This window comes from Ambystoma mexicanum, chromosome 7p (genome assembly GCF_040938575.1).
Source record: "Ambystoma mexicanum isolate Mex_15411 chromosome 7p, UKY_AmexF1_1, whole genome shotgun sequence".
Taxonomy (NCBI): domain Eukaryota; kingdom Metazoa; phylum Chordata; class Amphibia; order Caudata; family Ambystomatidae; genus Ambystoma; species Ambystoma mexicanum.
This window is the reverse complement of record NC_090939.1, coordinates 39,085,938-39,105,129: the sequence shown is the minus strand read 5'-3', so window position 1 is coordinate 39,105,129 and position 19,192 is coordinate 39,085,938. Positions and strand designations below refer to the sequence as shown.

Below are 19,192 nucleotides of genomic sequence, written 5' to 3'. Positions count from 1 at the left end.
AGCCTCACATGTCTAGTCTCTGTCATTGGATGTCATGCATTGCCTGACGTCTTAAGCATGTGTGACGAACCCAGGGGGGCCCCTTCCCATGGGGCCAGGTAGGTGAGGCTGCTACCCAACAGTCCAGACACCCTGTGGGTGGTGCATGGGGAGAGACCTCTAGGGAGAACGCTGTATGATCGCCTCCAATCCAACCCTCATAGCCACCCACAAACAATTCCACATCACCCCATGTATGTAAGACCATAGGGTTAACCGCTACTGAAACGATGGAGAGTCAAGACTACCTAAGTAGGAAGGACGTGTGGGACAAAGACTGAGATGAGGAGGAGGAGCGGGGCTATGAAGAAGGTCGCCAGAATTCTAGTGTTCCCCAAAAACTGATTGAAGAAACCGAGAAAAAAAAACAATGAGGGACTAAGCAATCTGTCAAGCCATCGTAGGAGGAGCCAAGAGTGGTGCAGTAAGTCAGCACGGCTGCAAACTGGGACGCCGCAAAAGGGCGCAAGCGTCTCTAGATGGTCCAACCATGAAGGACCTTACTGGCGACTGGCGGAACCGTGGAACGACCGGCGGAAAGAAGGTAACTGTGCGGTCCAAAGCAGATGCAAGGCAAAGCAGCGGAACCGCTGAAGAGGAGAGAGACGTAGAAACAGCGGAAGACGTGCACCAGAACCCCAGGACAGACTGGAGTCTGCCAAGAATATCCTGAAGGGTACAGGGATATACAGGCCGGCTAATGGGAACACGAGAGGATTTTGGGACTTGTGTGGCAGTAACCTAATACCCCATACTAATAACGGAGGTAATACAAAAATCCCTGGGCTGAGAGAGGACGCAGGGAACACCTAAGGGAAAGAGTTTCCCAAAGTGGGGTCATACTAGAAACCCTAACACTGAAGGGAAACCTCAAGAAGGAGTTATCATGAATCTTCTTCATGGCAGTACTTGGCAGGCAAGTAAACCAAGTCTGCTAGTGAACCAACCAGAGAAACACGGGTCGGGACCTGCACCAAAAGAGAATAAGGAAGCAAGTGCATCTTACTTGTGCAGTGCTTGGCAGGTTGGTGAACCAGGCCGGCTTGCTAAACGAAGCTGGGAATAGGGGGTTTGGGACCCGCAGCTAAGAAGAAGAAAAAGTTTAAACATCTTCATCGTGGCAGTACTTGGCAAGCTAGTGAACTAAGTAAGCAATAGTGGGGGAAGCCTGGGTTGAGGACCCTATGTTTGTGTGAACTGTGTGGCTAAGAAATCCTAAAGTGGAGAGGCCAGGGGAAGGGAGTCATTCGCCCTGGTTTTGTGTGGATTTATGAAAAAAACAGAATACCAGAAGAAGGGAGTTATTCCCCCTGCAGTGACAAAGACAGTCATTACTGAAACCAGAAAGACGAAACCTGTGAAGAGGGCAGGGAAAGGGATCATTCCCCCCTGGCATTGTGAGGAACTGTGAAGTCTCAATACCAGGGAAAGGGAGTCATTCCCCTAGAGTGACAAAGAAAGACATTAATGAAACCAGAAAGGAGAAACCTGCGAAGAGCCCAGGGGAAGGGAGTCATTCCCCCTGGCATTGGGAGGAACTGTGAAGTCTCAATACCAGGGAAAGGGAGTCATTCCCCTAGAGTGACAAAGAAAGACATTAATGAAACCAGAAAGGAGAAACCTGCGAAGAGCCCAGGGGAAGGGAGTCATTCCCCCTGGCATTGGGAGGAACTGTGAAGCCTGAATACCAGGTGAAGGGAGTCATTCCCCCTGGAGTGACAAAGAAAGACATTAATGAAACCAGAAAGGAGAAACCTGCGAAGAGCCCAGGGGAAGGGAGTCATTCCCCCTGGCATTGGGAGGAACTGTGAAGCCTGAATACCAGGTGAAGGGAGTCATTCCCCCTGGAGTGACAAAGAGAGACTTTTTTCCTGATACAGAGTGTTACAAGATTGGTAATCCTGTGAAATACGTGGACTAGGGGAAGGGAGTCATTCCTCCTGGTAAAGCACTTGCAAGGCAAATCACGACCAGTCAAGGAGAAGGAAGTCATTCACCTGGACCAAGATCATTTGCACAACCTTTAGTTCAGTTATACGCGTAAAGGACAGAGGTAGAGACTTTGGAGACAGGACGGTGGACTTTTGAGTTACAGGGAAATTCTGACATCACACTCAGTATTTTATTTTGAGCCAGGGAAACCCACCTCAGAAATAGGGAAAGTTAGGTTTCCCTTTATTTTCTGGGCTAATAAAAGCCGATTGAAATCACTATGCCGCCTGTGTGTCAGTCTCCTCCTTCTGCACCCTTACACATGACATAGTCACATGCCAAGCTGCTGCAATCATCTATCAAGTGCACTTAGAGTGCTAGAGAAACGCCCATCTATCAAACATCAGACTAAATGTATTCTTAAAACGAGCCCAATCATACAAGAGGGGATCATCCTTACTGATTAAAGGGGCCGCGCATGCGGCTGCATCAGCCACCAAATAGGAAATGACACAGCGGTTCTTGCTTGTGTCGAGTTCAACGCTAAGAATTTACAGACAAAATGCAACTGGCATTGTGTCATACACATTTGATATTTGCTTGCATGCTCTGTAAACCTTGCTGGCGCCGGTAATGGCGCCATCACAAAAGCAGGTGTGGCGCTCCCCCTGCCACTTGCCTGGGACCCACCTCCTGATGCCTGTAAAGGGGTTGCTTGAGCTGTCTGGGTGTGTACCTGTGTACATAATGCAGAAGTCTCTACTCAAGCGTAGTCCAATTCTCTCTGAACATCCTGTAATACTTTCATCATATCGCCACGTGGAGGCTGTCGTTCCCATGTTGCCTGCGTGGTTAATAAACCTTGAGCCTGCAAATCTGTCATAAATGCAATCCACACTCTCAAAATAAGCTGCATGTACACAACCTGTACACAACCTGCCCACCTTGGCTGGCACTAGATGTTTACTTGAGCATGCAGGCCTCCTCTAGGCAGTCAATGGGGAGCAGAGGGTTAACAAGAGGTTGTGGATAGACATAGGGAAGGCAGATATCTGGAAAGAGATTAAGGGAAGCACATTGAATAGATAGAGGGTATGAGGAAAGACTTTTCTGACACACTGCACTGGCTCTCACACTGACAATTAAACCTCTACAACAACTGTTCTCATTATGCCTGTCAACATACTGGAATCCATGTACTCCCATATCTGTTCACACCCTGGTTATTGTGCTTAATGCCCCTTTCTCAGAACATGAATGGAAGCACAAAACATGGCATACCATTAATATAACTCTGGCTGTTGTGACGAATTGCAGGTATTCGTACCTTCTCCCCAAGGGGTAGCCCCCACCCTGTGAGGCTAGGGAGGCGAACCCGCTCCGCAACACCATCCTAAGGGGTCGAGGCAAGTGGGGCCTCACTGGGAGAGACTCCCCCTTTGGGGACAAGGACTCCCGTTCCTGTGAGGAGCTCCCTAGACAAACCAACACAATTGTCTTTATGGGACTATATGGTAAGCTGAAGATCAGGGCACTGATCTTTGGCTGAAGGCAATGCAAGAATAAAGTGCACAAGAGAAGGAAGATATCCCTTTAACACAAGATGTATATGTAACTGCGCGGAGGAGAACCTGATGCGTAGAGAATGCCCTCCCACATCATTACGACCACGAGAGGCTGAGCCGAGGTCCGTTGCGGAGCCCGCGACTTGTGGAGGGTGAGGGAAGGAGAGTGTGAGACGATGGAAGGCTAGCTTGTGCAGACACGAGAGGAGTACTCATATACAGATATCAACCATATCAGCACTTATCAGTGGCCCTTGGACCTGCGGGCGAACGAAGAGGCAGTTATTTTACTGCGTATTTGGTATGTGCTGATGAGCGCTGCGTCCCACAATGGACAAGCTGAACAAAGGTGTTTTCTCACACCAACACAGGATTATATATCACCACCGTGACCCGCTTTGGGATTGCTACCCAACTAGCACCTTTTTGTGCTGCAAACGGAGGGAAAACAACTCAGTTACCAACCTAATCTTAGTGCTGTGCACGCCATAGAACCCAGCAGAGCATGTTGAGCTTAATTGCAAGCACAGGTGAAAAGGGCAACCTCCTTTCACTGTGAATTTGCGTACGTACTGACGCACACACGCTGTGATCCTGTGCCTTCTACATTGGGGATTTTAGTTTGTCCCATGAGTGCATGGCCAGGCACGGGGCTACGAAGAAACCAGACACCAAGGCTGAAAGTCTTATAGACCTGGGTCAAGAGACTGGTAGGGCCAATACCTGAAGAGCAGAGACAGAGACCAGTTAAGAGAAAAGGTTATGCAGGAGCCCTGTCCCGAATCTTAAGCACTGGCAAGCCTTCCAGGGATACTAAATAACTAGCTTGAAGGAGCCAAGTTGGCACAAGGGCATCAAGAAAAACTCACCATAACAAGCTAGCCACGTTCTATACTGCTAAATGTGGTGGGAGAACCACAAACCAACCAAGGAAATCCAAGAGAGATTACCTTCATTATAAAACGGAGTCAAGGAGATGACTTCTGGAACTAAGAAACCCAAACTAAGGTGGCCGAAGGGTGAAGGTTGAGCCGAGAGAACGACTGCTAAAGCTTCTGACTGGTGGAAAAAAGGCAGAACAAAAAGCTAGTAACAAGGGAAAATTGAGTTCTGACCTAAAAAGAAGAAACCGGAAATAAAGGCGAGGCTCTCATTTTTTTAAAGCGAATCTTCCAGCATTGGGGCCCTGCAACGCTGCTCACAGTGAGTAAAAAACCTTCACCAGGCATCTTCAATAAATACATTTGTATAACTCAAACCATATTTTCATGATTGTACAGTATGTTCTGTTGAAATTGAATTGGGGGTCCTCTTCCCATCCCATCAAGCTTCTGGCACTTATGAACAATTCTCTGAGACAGGAGAAAATCAGGCACCTGGAAGGGTCTCTCGGCAGTGTTTATTAGATATAGTTTCAAGACACCCTTTAGACACACACTCCAAGACATTATGCTGGGGGTGAATTAGGACTGAGACCCAGGTGCTGTTGTGGGATTAGCTTGGTCTGAAAAGCTAGTCTGCCATTCATATCCCAGCACCAGTCTTTGGACAAATTGCAATTTGTACCAGGCAATCAAGTTAGGAAAATTGCTTTACAACACTAGACTCCGAAAGAAAAAAAAAGTACCCTAGAGACTGGAGATGAAGCCTAGTTGCATGACTTGAGGGGATAGGCCAGTTTCTTTGGGGTCAAATCAATGGGAATAATAAAAACCGCTGCTCCCTAGAAGCACAGTTATGCCCAGAGTGTGTATAAGGGCAAGCCGCCCCTGGTAACCTCAACAGCGCACAGCACCTGTGATGGTCACTTTGCTACTATGTGTAGCTGCTTCCGGTACACGCTCCCTACATTGAATCGCCCACCAGTGCGGAATTGTTCTGCCACGCATGTTCCGAGTTCTATTTGATTTTGCTGATGCTCTGGAAGACCTCTATAGACACATCCATACAAGGTGTAAAGAACTGCAGATTCTGTGGATTATTCAGTTATTTTAAACAAGGAGAATAGGTTGTGGAAAACATTCTCATTCCATATTGCCTCCACTTCCCTGCAGCTCGAAGTGATAACTGACCTGCATCTATTCCTAAGCAAGTGGCGTGGGGGTCTGTTGTGCACAGTACCTGAGCCATTCACTTTCTCAGGCACAGACTCTCTGAAAGTGTTCCCTACAGAGAATTCCTAGCATGGCAGGCGCAGCCCCTAGGGTTAGACAGCAACAGACGGGGAACCAGCATTTCAGATAGAAGTGGAAAGAGAAACACTTACTTGAAGATGGTCACAAAGGCAGCCACTCTCCAGCCCCATCGCCAGCCATAACGTATGAAGCCACGCAGTGCAGCATTGTGGGCCGCTCGCTGTGACAAGAAGAAGAACATGACATTAGGGAGCAGGCACTTGGGGAGACCCTGGCTGCCGGCAGGCATGGACTCATGAACACACAGTGAGGCAGGGCAAAGTCTGGAGTCCTGGCAATTACAATTGCAGCAAAGCCTGAGGAGGCACTGTAACAGTAACGCAACTATAACAGCCATGCATCATGTGCCCGTGGCCTGCACCATGAGCCCCTGGCATGAGCCCCTGGCCTGCACCATGAGCCCCTGGCCTGCACCATGGTGCAATCTTTTCATTGGCATACAAGTGCAAAGCATAGTACATGTTCCCTAGGGATACTATGTGGTGCCAGGAGGGCCAGAACAGCCTGAATGTTGCTGGAGAAGTCAAGGGGCGCTTTCTAGTATTTCCCACTCGGTGACAGATCAGATAAAGACAGACTCTCCCGACTGCAAACACCATTTAATTGCACCAATTCAAATGGAATACAAAAGTGACAAAAGAGAGCTGCACAAAGAAACACAAGCACAGTTTTACTTTGAGCCTCATTTGCTTTTGAGAAAATGCATTTTATTTTAGCGAACTTCCCCTTTAATGTCCTTCGCCTCTAGCAGTGTGGAGCCAAGGAGTTGGGCTAAGATCCAACAGCCAAACAAGAGCCAAGCCGATAGTGTGAATCTTGAAACCCGAGACCCACCCGTTGCCTGGCATCATTCCTCTGCACACATGCACTACAGAAAATCCATGCCTGCCATCCTGCCTGCCAAAAACACAGAACTCCTACCAGGCATCCTTCCACCATCCCCCATAACACCCAACCCATACCTAGCAACCCAGTTCCGGCAGACCCAGCACAATCATGTCAAATGATTTGCCCAGGATCACACACTGTAGTTAAGCGAATCCAGGATATGAGACCAGTCTATATTTTAGGCTGTTAAGCACCTATCCTGCCAGCTCTAGCTGATACAAATATCATGCATGCTCGATTCCATTTCAGAGAGAGGCACGGCCAGTCCTAGTTTTTTATTTGTGCTCCCGGACTTTCTATTCCTAGATTTATAATGGGGAAATCCAAGACAAGTGCCAGCATGCAAAGAAAAAAAAAAGACTGGGGTGACATTTGCTGAATTGAATAGGTCCTGCTCAGTGCTTCTTTTAGAAGCATGGCTCAAGCTGGAAACGTTGCTAGGCCTTATTCAAACAGCTTCCTCCTGTACAGGAAGCACTGCGAGTTCCAGCCATTCTCCTTCAGGCCTATTCATGTGTACCTGGAAGTCCAGGAGCAGACCAGCTCACAGGCTTCCACTCTTCCCCCCCTCAGCTCCAATCAGATTTCAGGGTGGAAGGTGAAGAGGCGTTAACAGACGCTGCACAAAGCAAGTAAAAACAGAAAGAGGCCCTAGGACAACATCACTCATTAGATCAGGAAAAGGGCAGTTATTTAAGGTCAGAGGGCGCTGCCTCCACATGGAATAACGATTGTATCAGTGCTAGACAATCAGGAATTATTAAGCAGGGCGTGTGAAGGCATCAAGAAGTGCGGCACAGACAACAGATTCAACTTTTTAAGTAAGTGTTTATGTTTCTTAAATGCCAGGATAGTTATAGTATAAGGCCTAACTTGCCCTATGCTAAGGTGGGAGTTCCCTACCTAAAGAAAACTAAGGATAGTCTGTGCCAGTAAGTTCAGCTCAAAAGTCTGTCTGTGTCCAAAACTGTTACTTGCCCTCACAACTAAATATATATCATGTTTCGGGATGTCAGCAGCAAAAGACATAGGGGTCAACATAAAGTTCCAAGCTTCTTCCAGCTCTTTGCTTTCCCAAAGGCCTCAGGGTTCCTTTCCCCGGGAGTTCAGCACAGTTCACAATGTCCAGGGATTCCCTTCCCCAAGAAGTTAGCTCTTCCAGGTTCAAAACAACAATCAGTTAAAATCTCTTGGTTTTCAAAACAGCTCCAGTTCAACTCCTTAACCACCCAGGCTTTTCAATACCTCACAAAGGTTGCTCTTTCTCTGTAGTTCTCATTCACAAGAAACTGTGGAAAATGCAAGCTTCTTCTCGTTTGCTTTCCTTGGCTCTTTTCAAGTAAGGGTCACTCGGTCTAGGCGCAGTTGTCGGACCACACGGTCCACCCATCACAGGTCACGCAACCGATAACCCTTGGCACTTTGTTATGCTTCTGTTTTCTGCAGATATCTGCCAACACAGGTGTTGGCAAGTGTTCAATGGACCGGTGTCATTGATGAACACTTATTTCAGATTACCCTTGGCATTCTCTTAGTGCTGCCACAACATGCATCTAACATTACCCATTCTGTGGTGTTCACCCTTAACCACCACCTTGTTTTCACTTTATTCATAAGTGCTTATCACTTGTTTTGATCTTGTGCTATATTCAAATAGGCCTACACATCTTTCATTTAGTTCGGTATTCAACAATGCTAATGTCACTCTCAAAAGTACTTCTAACACTCTGCAGCTTGTTCAGCATTCACCAACACTGGATCTAGTCTTCTACAGGAATTGTAACAGTTTGCAGTTCGTTGGACAAACTGATATGCCTGTTTCCAGCCCCCCAGCGCTATGGTATGAGTGTTCCCTTCTTTACACTCACCGGACTGCTGCCGCTCCTCCGAGTGTCTCGATACTACTTCCCAGCTTCTTTCCACTCTGCCTTTTCCACATGGGAGCTCCAGCGAGCAGCGCTTTCCATCCTCGGATCCTGCTCCATGTAGCTCTGATCTTCCTTAGCAGAAGCTACCAGGGACCTCCGGCGTTCAGGAGACTTTAGTGTCCAACAGCTCCTGCTGTGAACGCCGGGCAAAGGGGAATAGCAGGCATCTCGACCAGCTCATGGCTTGCTTTGACTCTGGTATTCTTTTCGCACCCCTGCTCAGCATGGCTTCCCCCCAGCCTGTTCCTCTCCTGCCCGCTCTGCTTCTGCACACCACATCCTTCTCTCCATGCCGTTTTTCGTGTCCAGGCCGGTTCTCTCTCTCTCTCCACTGGGCAATCCCCCATTTTATACACTTGGGACTTGTTAAATGGTTTCAGGTGCAAGTCCTTCACTTCAGTTGCCTGACCATAGTTAAGCCTATTAGCTGGACATGTCTGGCTTTTACAATGGAGCTCCTCCACAGCCCTCTTCCTCATCTCAGTACCAAACTGGTGTGAATGAATGGAAGTGTGCATTACTCCCAGTTGCTTCCTCCTTGTCCTAGTCTTAAAGTGAAATGGCTGTGGGACATTTTGGGGGTAAGGGGAAAAAACTGTTAATAGCCAACAAAGGCATGGGCACTATAGGCTTCTGTGTCTCACCCAAAGACACCCTTTCCCCATGTTCCCTCCACCCAGATCATCCTCCCTCGCATATCCACCCCCAGGGTCGGGATCCAAGAGAAAAGACCTTTTCCTGGCCAGCTGAAAGAAGGACCACCGGGGAGAAGAAGTGAGGATGCCCCCAGATTCCTCACAGGTGGCAAAAGCCCTATGCCCTGTGGTGCACCAGATGGACCCTATCCTTCTAAAAGGAGCACACCTGATGCACGCTAAGCACAAGTTCCTATGCTGATCCCATTATATGAGGGTCAAACTTGCTGGGTTGCTTAAAGACTCAGTGGTATTCATCTTTTTATTCTTTCTATGCTGAGCCACAAAATATTGATTCCATGCACCCCCCCTCTTGAGTAAATAAAATTGTTGCTAGGCCCCCACAGATACCCTATCGGCTTATATTTTCTATTGAGACAATTCACCACACTCCCTTTTTGAAGAACCGTGCATGTCACGTGGACTTCCTTCGGGCCCACCTTAAGAAGACCAGCCCCACAGTTTGAAGACCACTGCCTAGGGAGTAGCTATTACATGCAAGAAGCCCTTGCAACCTAGCCATTTTATTACTAGAAAGGGTCGGGATAAAGGCCTAACTTTCCCCATCCTAAGAAGAGTGTGCCTTCTTATAAAACCAAAACTAAAGCAGGCTGACCTGGTGTCCAAATTCAATTTGACCCTCACACTAATACACATATAAAATGTGCAAAGCAAATCATTCAAAGTTCAACTCAGCAGAAAAGAGAAACAACTCAAACATACAACTTCAATAAAACACTTCTTTTATCCAAGGGTTGACCCCCTTCCCCTCGAGTATCTCAAGCAAACTGTTCCCAATATTCTGTGTCAAAACCAGTCTCTTAATGGCATTACAAATGTCTCTTTTTCCCCAATACTCTCTTCAAGATGATCAAACAAATGTTCTTTCCATGAGACTGATATGCAAAGGAGGAAGTCTCTCCTGATCTTTCAGAATGTTATGTTATGTTTTATACTGTGCACTATCACCACTGGAGTGGTCCCCTGGTTCTCCGGTGGACATGAAAGGCAAGAGGGTAGGGTAAGTTAGTAGGACTTAGCGGGAAAAGGCTCAGGAGAGCTGTGATGTGCTGTCGACAGCTTCAGATCGGTTTACACTGTTTGCTGAAGGTGGGTGTGATTTATTTCCGGTCAGTAGCTGTTGTGTGCTGTTGTGAGAGGCTATGTGTGGTTTGTTTTGTTGTTGTGGTGAAGTGTGTGCGGTTTGTTGTTCAGTATAGGTATGGTTGTGTGTCAGAATTTGAGAGGTGTGAGCAGAGGGATGAGATTGTTAGTGGAGTTTGGTTTAGTGGTGGCCCTCCATCGTATCTCCTACGCTCTTATCTAGAGATTTCCCCCTCCCCCCAACCCTGTGTCCTGGGTGGTATATTTCTGTACCTGTTTTTCCCTTTGGCCTATGCTTGTGTGCACCTGCTACCTCTTTCCTTGGCCTCTGCGGGGGTGCGTCTGGTTGGGCGGGACCTTTTCTCTGTGCTCTGGTTCTGCCTGGCCCCTGTGCCCCTGTGACCTGGGGTGCTCCCATCTTCCTCTTTAGACTCCTCTTTAGACTCTGTCTGGGCTCTCCATGGGGACCCAGGTCTCCCTCCTACTACGAAGGTCTCTCCAGCTCCCTGCACTTGTTGTACGCTTGTATCCACTGTCTTGTGTGGGGGTCATTCTGAGGGATTTGGGTGTTGTTCATTCGTTTTCGTTCGGTTCAGAGTTGAGCAGTTTTCTGAATTTTAGATGGTCCTCCGTGTTTCAAATTTCTCTCGGGAGGGAAATCCAAGTTTTTGCAGCTAGGCAGGAGAAAGCTGATCCACCAAGTTGTTTTCCTTTGTGTACTGTTTTGGTTCCAGGCGTATGTTGCGGCTGGGTCAGAGTGTTCTGGTCAGCTGGTAAATATGATTTTCTTTTGTAAGAATTTCGCTCCTTGGACGTGGATTGCTCTGTGCGTTATGCACATTGTTTTGAATGCGATTCATTTTCGGACTGACAGCCAATGTAGCATCTTAAGCGTGGGAGTGATGTGGTCTCTTCATAATAGTTTAAGGTGGAGTCTGGCCGCTCTGTTCTGTATATGTTGCAGTCTCTTCAGTATCCTTGTCCAAAAAGGTTTCACTTTCTCCTTAAGTGTTACTTGTATCAATTTCCCCCAAACCATCATTCAATATCTGCTGGTTTCCTTTTTAACAATCTCTCTTGACTCTTGGCAATGCGTGTTCCAAGTATCTCACCCCTGACTTCTTTAAGTCAGAAGAATTACACCATTGTTGCCCCTTTTGTTCTTTTGGCAATGTTTCTTGACTTAGGCAATGCTGGCCCAACTGACCTCCCATGTCAGGGAAATTGCACCACATTAGCCTCCTCCACTCAGTTCTACTAGGCTGATACTCAAAAGTACTCATCATATGCTTGTGAGCATTTTCGCACATCCCGTGGCCATCTTCACTATAGGGCTGACTCGCCGGCTCATCATGCTCAGTTGAGAGTTACTTGCGAGGGGCTGGCTGTCCTTCAGTGGCAGAGCTCCGCTGTGTTTCTGCATCAGCTCTTCCAGCCTTCGCCACCAAGACCTGTGCTGCTCTTCCGGAACGCATCTCCACACACACAGCTCCGCTGCGCACCGTCTGCTTCTTCTGGACTGGAGCTTCTCCCCGACTGCTGCGAGTGCCTACAGCTGCCTTCTGGCGTGCTTCTCTCCCTACAGTCCGTCGCAGGATTTCTTCTATCGCCAGCCGCGCTTCCCGCTCTGTGCACTTTGCAATTCACGTTCTTGTCCTTGTCTCGATCTTGTTCTCGGCCTCTCCAGCTGTAGAAGGTTTGAACATTTAAAATGTGCAGCTGATTAGTTTGTTGACAACTCGACCGAAATGTTTTACAAAGTCACATTTCTTCGACATGAACTCCTTGCTCCTCTTCCTCATCACAGTACTTGAGGATTTCTGGGACTTGGAGTCCAAAGAGGATTTAATAGATTTGACATCACATATTTGAAAAGTTGCACCAACATTACAATGACCATAAACATCAAATATTTTGCATGGTTTACTTGCACCATATCTACATGAAGACTGAATGGGTTTTTGTTTAGACGTGTTTCTCATTCTCTCAAAATCAGATGGTATTGAATAATGGCAGCAAGCCATCCAAAACCCTGGAATTAATGGGTCTTCTTCACAATAAAGAGAAGTATATTGCTTCTCTCCTTGTGAACTCTCCACTCTCCCCCCGACAGCCATCGCCTTCCATGTGATCCACCCTCAGAACACCACCCCCAGGGTCAGGATCAGATGGCCACATGGGAGGGGACTTTATGCGGGGGGTCAGTGATGACTCTGCAGGATTCATGACAGGATACAGAGGGTCTTGTGGGGCAGATGCGTGTAGCTCAACATGGCATTGAAGATGGTAGGTGGTTCTATGTGAATGCACATAGACTAATCAACCTTTTATTGGAGGGTCCTGCAGATGGATAAGTCATAGTGGGGGACGACTTCAATCTAAAATCTGCCTACTAGTGGACGCCTCAAGGGAGAGATTCTTTGGGAGGAACACACACACACACATACACACCTCCTTTTCTAGGCTAGATAACTTCTTTCTGCATAGACAGGATTCCCATAGCACAAAGTTCACAGGAGTTCATGTGGCCAATTTCCATCTTCTTAGAGATATTGAACATTGGATCTCGCCTTCTGATTGTGGCTTCACCGTTTAGCCTCTGTGCTCAATCTTGGCAGAATTACTGCTCTTGCTCGTCTGAAGGTCAGGGGACTTACATGGTTTGATCACATTAAATCTTGTGGCAAGTTGCACTCGCCTTGTTATGGGAGGAGGCAAGATGCCAGGGACTGGTTGTTCCTGTGGCTATCTGATCGCCTGCCAGAGGGTGGCAGGAGTGGGATACCACAGGCTCGCCACCTCCAACAAGAGGCAGTGTACACACACCAAGAGGTTAAAGATCCCTGCGTCTAAGAAGCTCAATGGCATATTAGAGATTTCTACCCAAGAAATAGAACAGGATTTTCAAGCAACTCTGTCTAATGTTGCCTTGCTAGTAGGAAACAAACCTGGTCAAAATACGGTATTCGCTCCCATTGTGAAACCTATTGCAGACCTTAGAATAACATCCCAAGGAAGCCGGCAGAGCTTTAAGCAGCGCATGCATGAAATCCATGCAAGAGCCACATTTGTTAGGACCATCTTGGTCCTAGAGGTCGGGGACAGCTGTAATAAGAAGCCGCAAATCAAAATCCTGTGGACGTGGAATGCTGCAGACACCAGTACAATAAAAAGACGTATCCCAAGATGAAATCAATGCTTCAAGCCACATTTGTAGACATGGAAGGAACAAGTGAGGAAGCCTCCCGTTTAGCCACTGAAAAGCAAACCGTGTTCAGTGTTTCAAATATCTGTTAGAAGCGAGCAAGGAACACATCTAAGACTTGGAAACTAAATCACACAGCCTCAGCCAATCCAATGGCCAAAACAAGTTTGTAAAGAAGCCAGCCTGCTTCTAAACTCTCCCTGGATAAATAGGGACAACAATACCTAGGGAAGGGGTCCACCACATCTTGTCCAGTCTGCAGCAGCTAGAAGAGTCGCTAAGCAAGAGTACGTACCATAAGATGCCAGACCCCGGAAGAAACCTAGTGTAGGGTTCTGCAACCTTTTACTCACCAGATGTTTTAGGCTACAACTACCATCTGCACTACAGGGATCAGAATTAAGATTGTATAAGCAGAAGCTAAAAGCTGCTCCCAGGTGTCCAGCCTTTACCAGATACCAGGGGCATTTCTTGGTACACATAGCATAACACCCCTCAATGACATCAACAGGTGCTGACTGACAAAAACTCTACATTCTCATTGGCTGGAACCCTTTAATATACACAGGGATAACCAGCTCAATGCTAATTGGCCCTTCATGTTGGAGGCAGCGAGAGCATCTCATCGAGCCCAACCAATAAGGTGCCGCACGGACATCAGCGAGGTCAAGAACACTGCTGCACACCCAGTCCCGTCCCTCTGATTGGATCCTTCCATCCATCACACACCCCCCATGCACCTGCTGGCCACGCTACCTCCCCATCTCCCTACGTCCCTTCTCACGGAGCGTTGCCAACTTTGCTTGAAAAAACGTACAAGGTACCTTGGTGGATTTTAAATTTACTGTATTTAATTTGTTTTTACCCTAGTAATCTTCCCTGTGCTTCTATGCGTATGCACTGTGGTCTTCATGTTATCAGCTGGGAACGCTCTGGGCTGGGTGTGCTTCTCTTCCCATGAGAAAGAACTCCACCTGGGGCCTTCCTGGTTTCCGCTCTTTTTCCCCACTTAGTAAGCCCCACCCACCTGGTGCCTACTTGGTTGCCGCTCTTTTTCCCTACTTAAAGAGCCCTCCAGCCTCTTTTCCTTTGCAGATGGGGTGCAGGTGCAAGTGGATCTAGGTCACTTGGCCTAAGCCCCGCCCATCTGGTGCCTTCCTGGTAGCCGCTCTTTTTCCCTACTTAGCAAGCCCTGCCCACAAGGTGCCTTCTTGGTTGCCAATCTTTTTCCCTACTTAAGGAGCCCTCCTGCCTCTTTACCTTTGCAGATGGGGGGCAGGTGCAAATGGATCTAGGTCACCTGGCCTAAGCACCACCCACCTTCTTAGCCCTGCCTCTTCCTTCCTGTTCTAACTCTTAGATCAAGGGCATCTCTCACCCGGGCGTCCGAAGAAAAGGGCAGACGAAGAAAAGTGCAGACGAAGAAAAGGGTAAATGAAGAAAAGGGCAATTCCGGTTTGGACCTGTACGGACCAGGAGCACCCAGGACTCGACCCCCGGCTCAGACAGCAGGTAAGCATGCACCAACTTATGTCTACTCCCTCTGTCCCCACAGGCCATCACCAACTCCTCTGGTCCCGCTGTGATGTTCCCTTGTGCCCCCCCCTTCTCACCCACAGATGTCTGCTTTGCTCGATTCTTCTGCCCCCCGTCCCCTCCTCCAGCCTACTTCTGCAGGAGTCTGTCCTGCTACATTCTGGTTTCACCATCACCGTCTTGTGGCCTTTTATGGACTGCATTGATTGACGGTGCATCACCCTTTCTCAACTCTCATGCTGGACTTCCTTTGCATCTTGCACTCATGGTGGCCCTGAATCACGCTGTTCCCATCTTCATCTTGTATCCTGGATTGCAACATTATGAGTTACTACTGACTTCTACAACTGTATTCGCTCTCCCCTCTTGCTTCTCCAGTCTTTTTAACTGATTTGCTCTCTGTTCTCTCCTCCTCTCCCTTTTCCTACCTCCTCCCCTTACTTTCTTCTATGCACTTACTCTATCACATTTGTCCCTGGATCTAGTATGATAGTAACCTCGTCTGTCTTCTCCCCCTTCCTTTACTTGTTTCCACCACCCCTCCAACTCTACCAGAAATGTCATCAGGCCTAATACGGTAGTCGCCTGTCTGTTTCCATTTCCTTCCCAATCTCCCCCTCCCTTCCTTTATCTATGTCTTAGCTCTTGCACTATCTGAAATGTCGTCAGGCCAAGTACGATAGTCAATTTCACATCCTTACTGTTCATAGCCTGTAAGAATGTCATAGTATTTTCCCTTGTTCCCTCTCTTGCCTTGAAGCGCTTTGGAACACATTGTGTTTAGGCGCTATATAAATAACCTATGATATCATATCATATCACCGAAAAAACAAATTAGATACTATCTGGCATCCTCTGCCATCCTGATCTTCGTTGGTCACTGCAGAATGAAAACACAGCTAAAAATGAAATTTACAGCCTTTAACATGGCTGACGGAAAATGCATTTCCACAAAAGGCCTACGAAAACATGGTTGGCTCTATTGTTCACATATTGCTCATACAAACACTCACCCCTCTACCCAACACTAAATCTATATATTAAATAAATCCCCATCTCTTTGCTCTTCTACCTACCCCTATATAAGTATATAAGTGCTAGAACAACTACCCTGAAAAAGGTATCATTTTGCACATGTTTTTCTGTGCAGCGCCAACCCCCTGACGTGCGACACATTGTGTGTACCCTAAATGTGCCATGACGTCACTACTTTCAACATCATCCACCACGTGACCCTTGTGTCACCATGTCACTCTCGTAGTTTATACATGTGCCCTCTTGTGGACGTTGGATCTGCATGTTTAAAGCATTATATACTATAAGAATACAGTGAGCCAATGATCAACTCACTGCCATATATAGATCCTCCCATGGCATTCTAATGTGAAAGGGGCATGTCATGAACAGTATTACCCAATCTGATCATTTCAAATTGATCGTATTGTACATCTGGCTGAATTCAGCCAGTACCATTCGATCGATTTGAATTGATCAGATTGGGTAATCACTACCAAACATGCGGAGCAGGGGTGTCCCCCGTTCCCCATGTTTGGTAGTGATGGCCTTTGGGGTAGTCCCGCGCTTCTGGAGGTTTGGAGGCGGGGGACAGGAAAAATAAACCAAGAAAAGCAGACCCTGCAGCGTCAGATCCGACCCGCGTAGGAGGGACGGAACTGACGCTGCAGGGTCCGAAGAAAAGCTGACGCCAAAAAGGTAAGTAGCGAGTGGGTCGGGGGGATGTATTAGGGGTCGTGGGGGTTTAGGTTTTGCCAGATTTGGCAATGGCAAAATTGTCTTTGCAGCAAAATTGACCACGGTCAATTCAGCCGCAAAGAATTCTGCCACGGCCAAACTCGTATACATCCTTATGAACAACTTGCAAATGATGGGGGACGCGAGAGCTTCTGATTGCACCACTTACCCCAGAAAAGTCATATTGAAGAAGCTTGGAGGGATTATGTATGGCCGTTTGCAAAGAGAACATCTGTAAACAAAACCACAGAAGATGCACATGATCTACCTCGCCCGCGACTAGGAGCCCGCTGAAATGGCTCATTATCCAGTCTGAATTCCCCTGCGACTAGGAGCCCGCTGAAATGGCTCATTATCCAGCCTGAATTCCCCAGCGACTAGGAGCCCGCTGAAATGGCTCATTATCCAGTCTGAATTCCCCAGCGACTAGGAGCCCGCTGAAATGGCTCATTATCCAGTCTGAATTCCCCAGCGACTAGGAGCCCGCTGAAATGGCTCATTATCCAGTCTGAATTCCCCAGCGACTAGGAGCCCGCTGAAATGGCTCATTATCCAGTCTGAATTCCCCAGCGACTAGGAGCCCGCTGAAATGGCTCATAGTCCAGCCTGAATTCCCCAGCGACCAGAGCCCGCTGAAATGGCTCATAGTCCAGCCTGAATTCCCCAGCGACCAGAGCCCGCTAAAATGGCTCATAGTCCAGCCTGAATTCCCCAGCGACCAGAGCCCACTGAAATGGCTCAAAGTCCAGCCTGAATTCCCCAGCGACCAGAGCCCGCTGAAATGGCTCATAGTCCAGCCTGAATTCCCCAGCGACCAGAGCCCGCTGAAATGGCTCATAGTCCAGTCTGAATTCCCCATCGACCAGGAGCCCGCTGAAATGGCTCATAGTCCAGTCTGAATTCCCCATCGACCAGGTGCCCGCTGAAATGGCTCATAGTCCAGTCTGAATTCCCCATCGACCAGGAGCCCGCTGAAATGGCTCATAGTCCAGTCTGAATTCCCCATCGACCAGGAGCCCGCTGAAATGGCTGGTCATCCAGTCTTAATTCTCCAGCAACCAGGAGCCAGCTCAAATGGCTCATCATCCAATCTTAATTCCCAAGAAACCAGGAGCCCGCTGAAATGGCTCATCATCCAGTCTGAATTCCCCAGCGACCAGGAGCCCGCTGAAATGGCTCATTGTCCAGTCTGAATTCCCCAGCGACCAGAGCCTGCTGAAATGGCTCATAGTCCAGCCTGAATTCCCCAGCGACCAGAGCCCGCTGAAATGGCTCATAGTCCAGCCTGAATTCCCCAGCACAGAGCCCGCTCAAATGGCTCATAGTCCAGCCTGAATTCCCCAGCGACCAGAGCCCGCTAAAATGGCTCATAGTCCAGCCTGAATTCCCCAGCGACCAGAGCCCACTGAAATGGCTCAAAGTCCAGCCTGAATTCCCCAGCGACCAGAGCCCGCTGAAATGGCTCATAGTCCAGCCTGAATTCCCCAGCGACCAGAGCCCGCTGAAATGGCTCATAGTCCAGTCTGAATTCCCCATCGACCAGGAGCCCGCTGAAATGGCTCATAGTCCAGTCTGAATTCCCCATCGACCAGGTGCCCGCTGAAATGGCTCATAGTCCAGTCTGAATTCCCCATCGACCAGGAGCCCGCTGAAATGGCTCATAGTCCAGTCTGAATTCCCCATCGACCAGGAGCCCGCTGAAATGGCTGGTCATCCAGTCTTAATTCTCCAGCAACCAGGAGCCAGCTCAAATGGCTCATCATCCAATCTTAATTCCCAAGAAACCAGGAGCCCGCTGAAATGGCTCATCATCCAGTCTGAATTCCCCAGCGACCAGGAGCCCGCTGAAATGGCTCATTGTCCAGTCTGAATTCCCCAGCGACCAGAGCCTGCTGAAATGGCTCATAGTCCAGCCTGAATTCCCCAGCGACCAGAGCCCGCTGAAATGGCTCATAGTCCAGCCTGAATTCCCCAGCACAGAGCCCGCTCAAATGGCTCATAGTCCAGCCTGAATTCCCCAGCGACCAGAGCCCGCTCAAATGGCTCATAGTCCAGCCTGAATTCCCCAGCGACTAGGAGCCCGCTGAAATGGCTCATAGTCCAGTCTGAATTCCCCAGCGACCAGGAGCCCGCTGAAATGGCTCATCATCCAATCTTAATTCCCAAGAAACCAGGAGCCCGCTGAAATGGCTCATCATCCAGTCTGAATTCCCCAGCGACTAGGAGCCTGCTGAAATGGCTCATAGTCCAGCCTGAATTCCCCAGCGACCACAGCCCGCTGAAATGGCTCATAGTCCAGCCTGAATTCTCCAGCAACCAGGAGCGAGCTCAAATGGCTCATCATCCAATCTTA

The 19,192-nt window shown here is 48.3% G+C and overlaps 1 protein-coding gene across 4 annotated transcripts in view; it reads right to left on the bottom strand.

Moving 5' to 3' along the window:
* TIMMDC1 (translocase of inner mitochondrial membrane domain containing 1) overlaps positions 1 to 19,192 on the bottom strand; it is a 200,908-nt gene that overhangs the window by 56,923 nt on the left and 124,793 nt on the right. For all 4 annotated transcript variants that reach the window (XM_069635718.1, XM_069635720.1, XM_069635717.1 and 1 more), the window contains one exon: positions 5,803 to 5,891. In XM_069635718.1, coding sequence (XP_069491819.1) covers positions 5,803 to 5,891 — 89 coding nt within the window. The remainder of the gene's footprint in view (positions 1 to 5,802; positions 5,892 to 19,192) is intronic.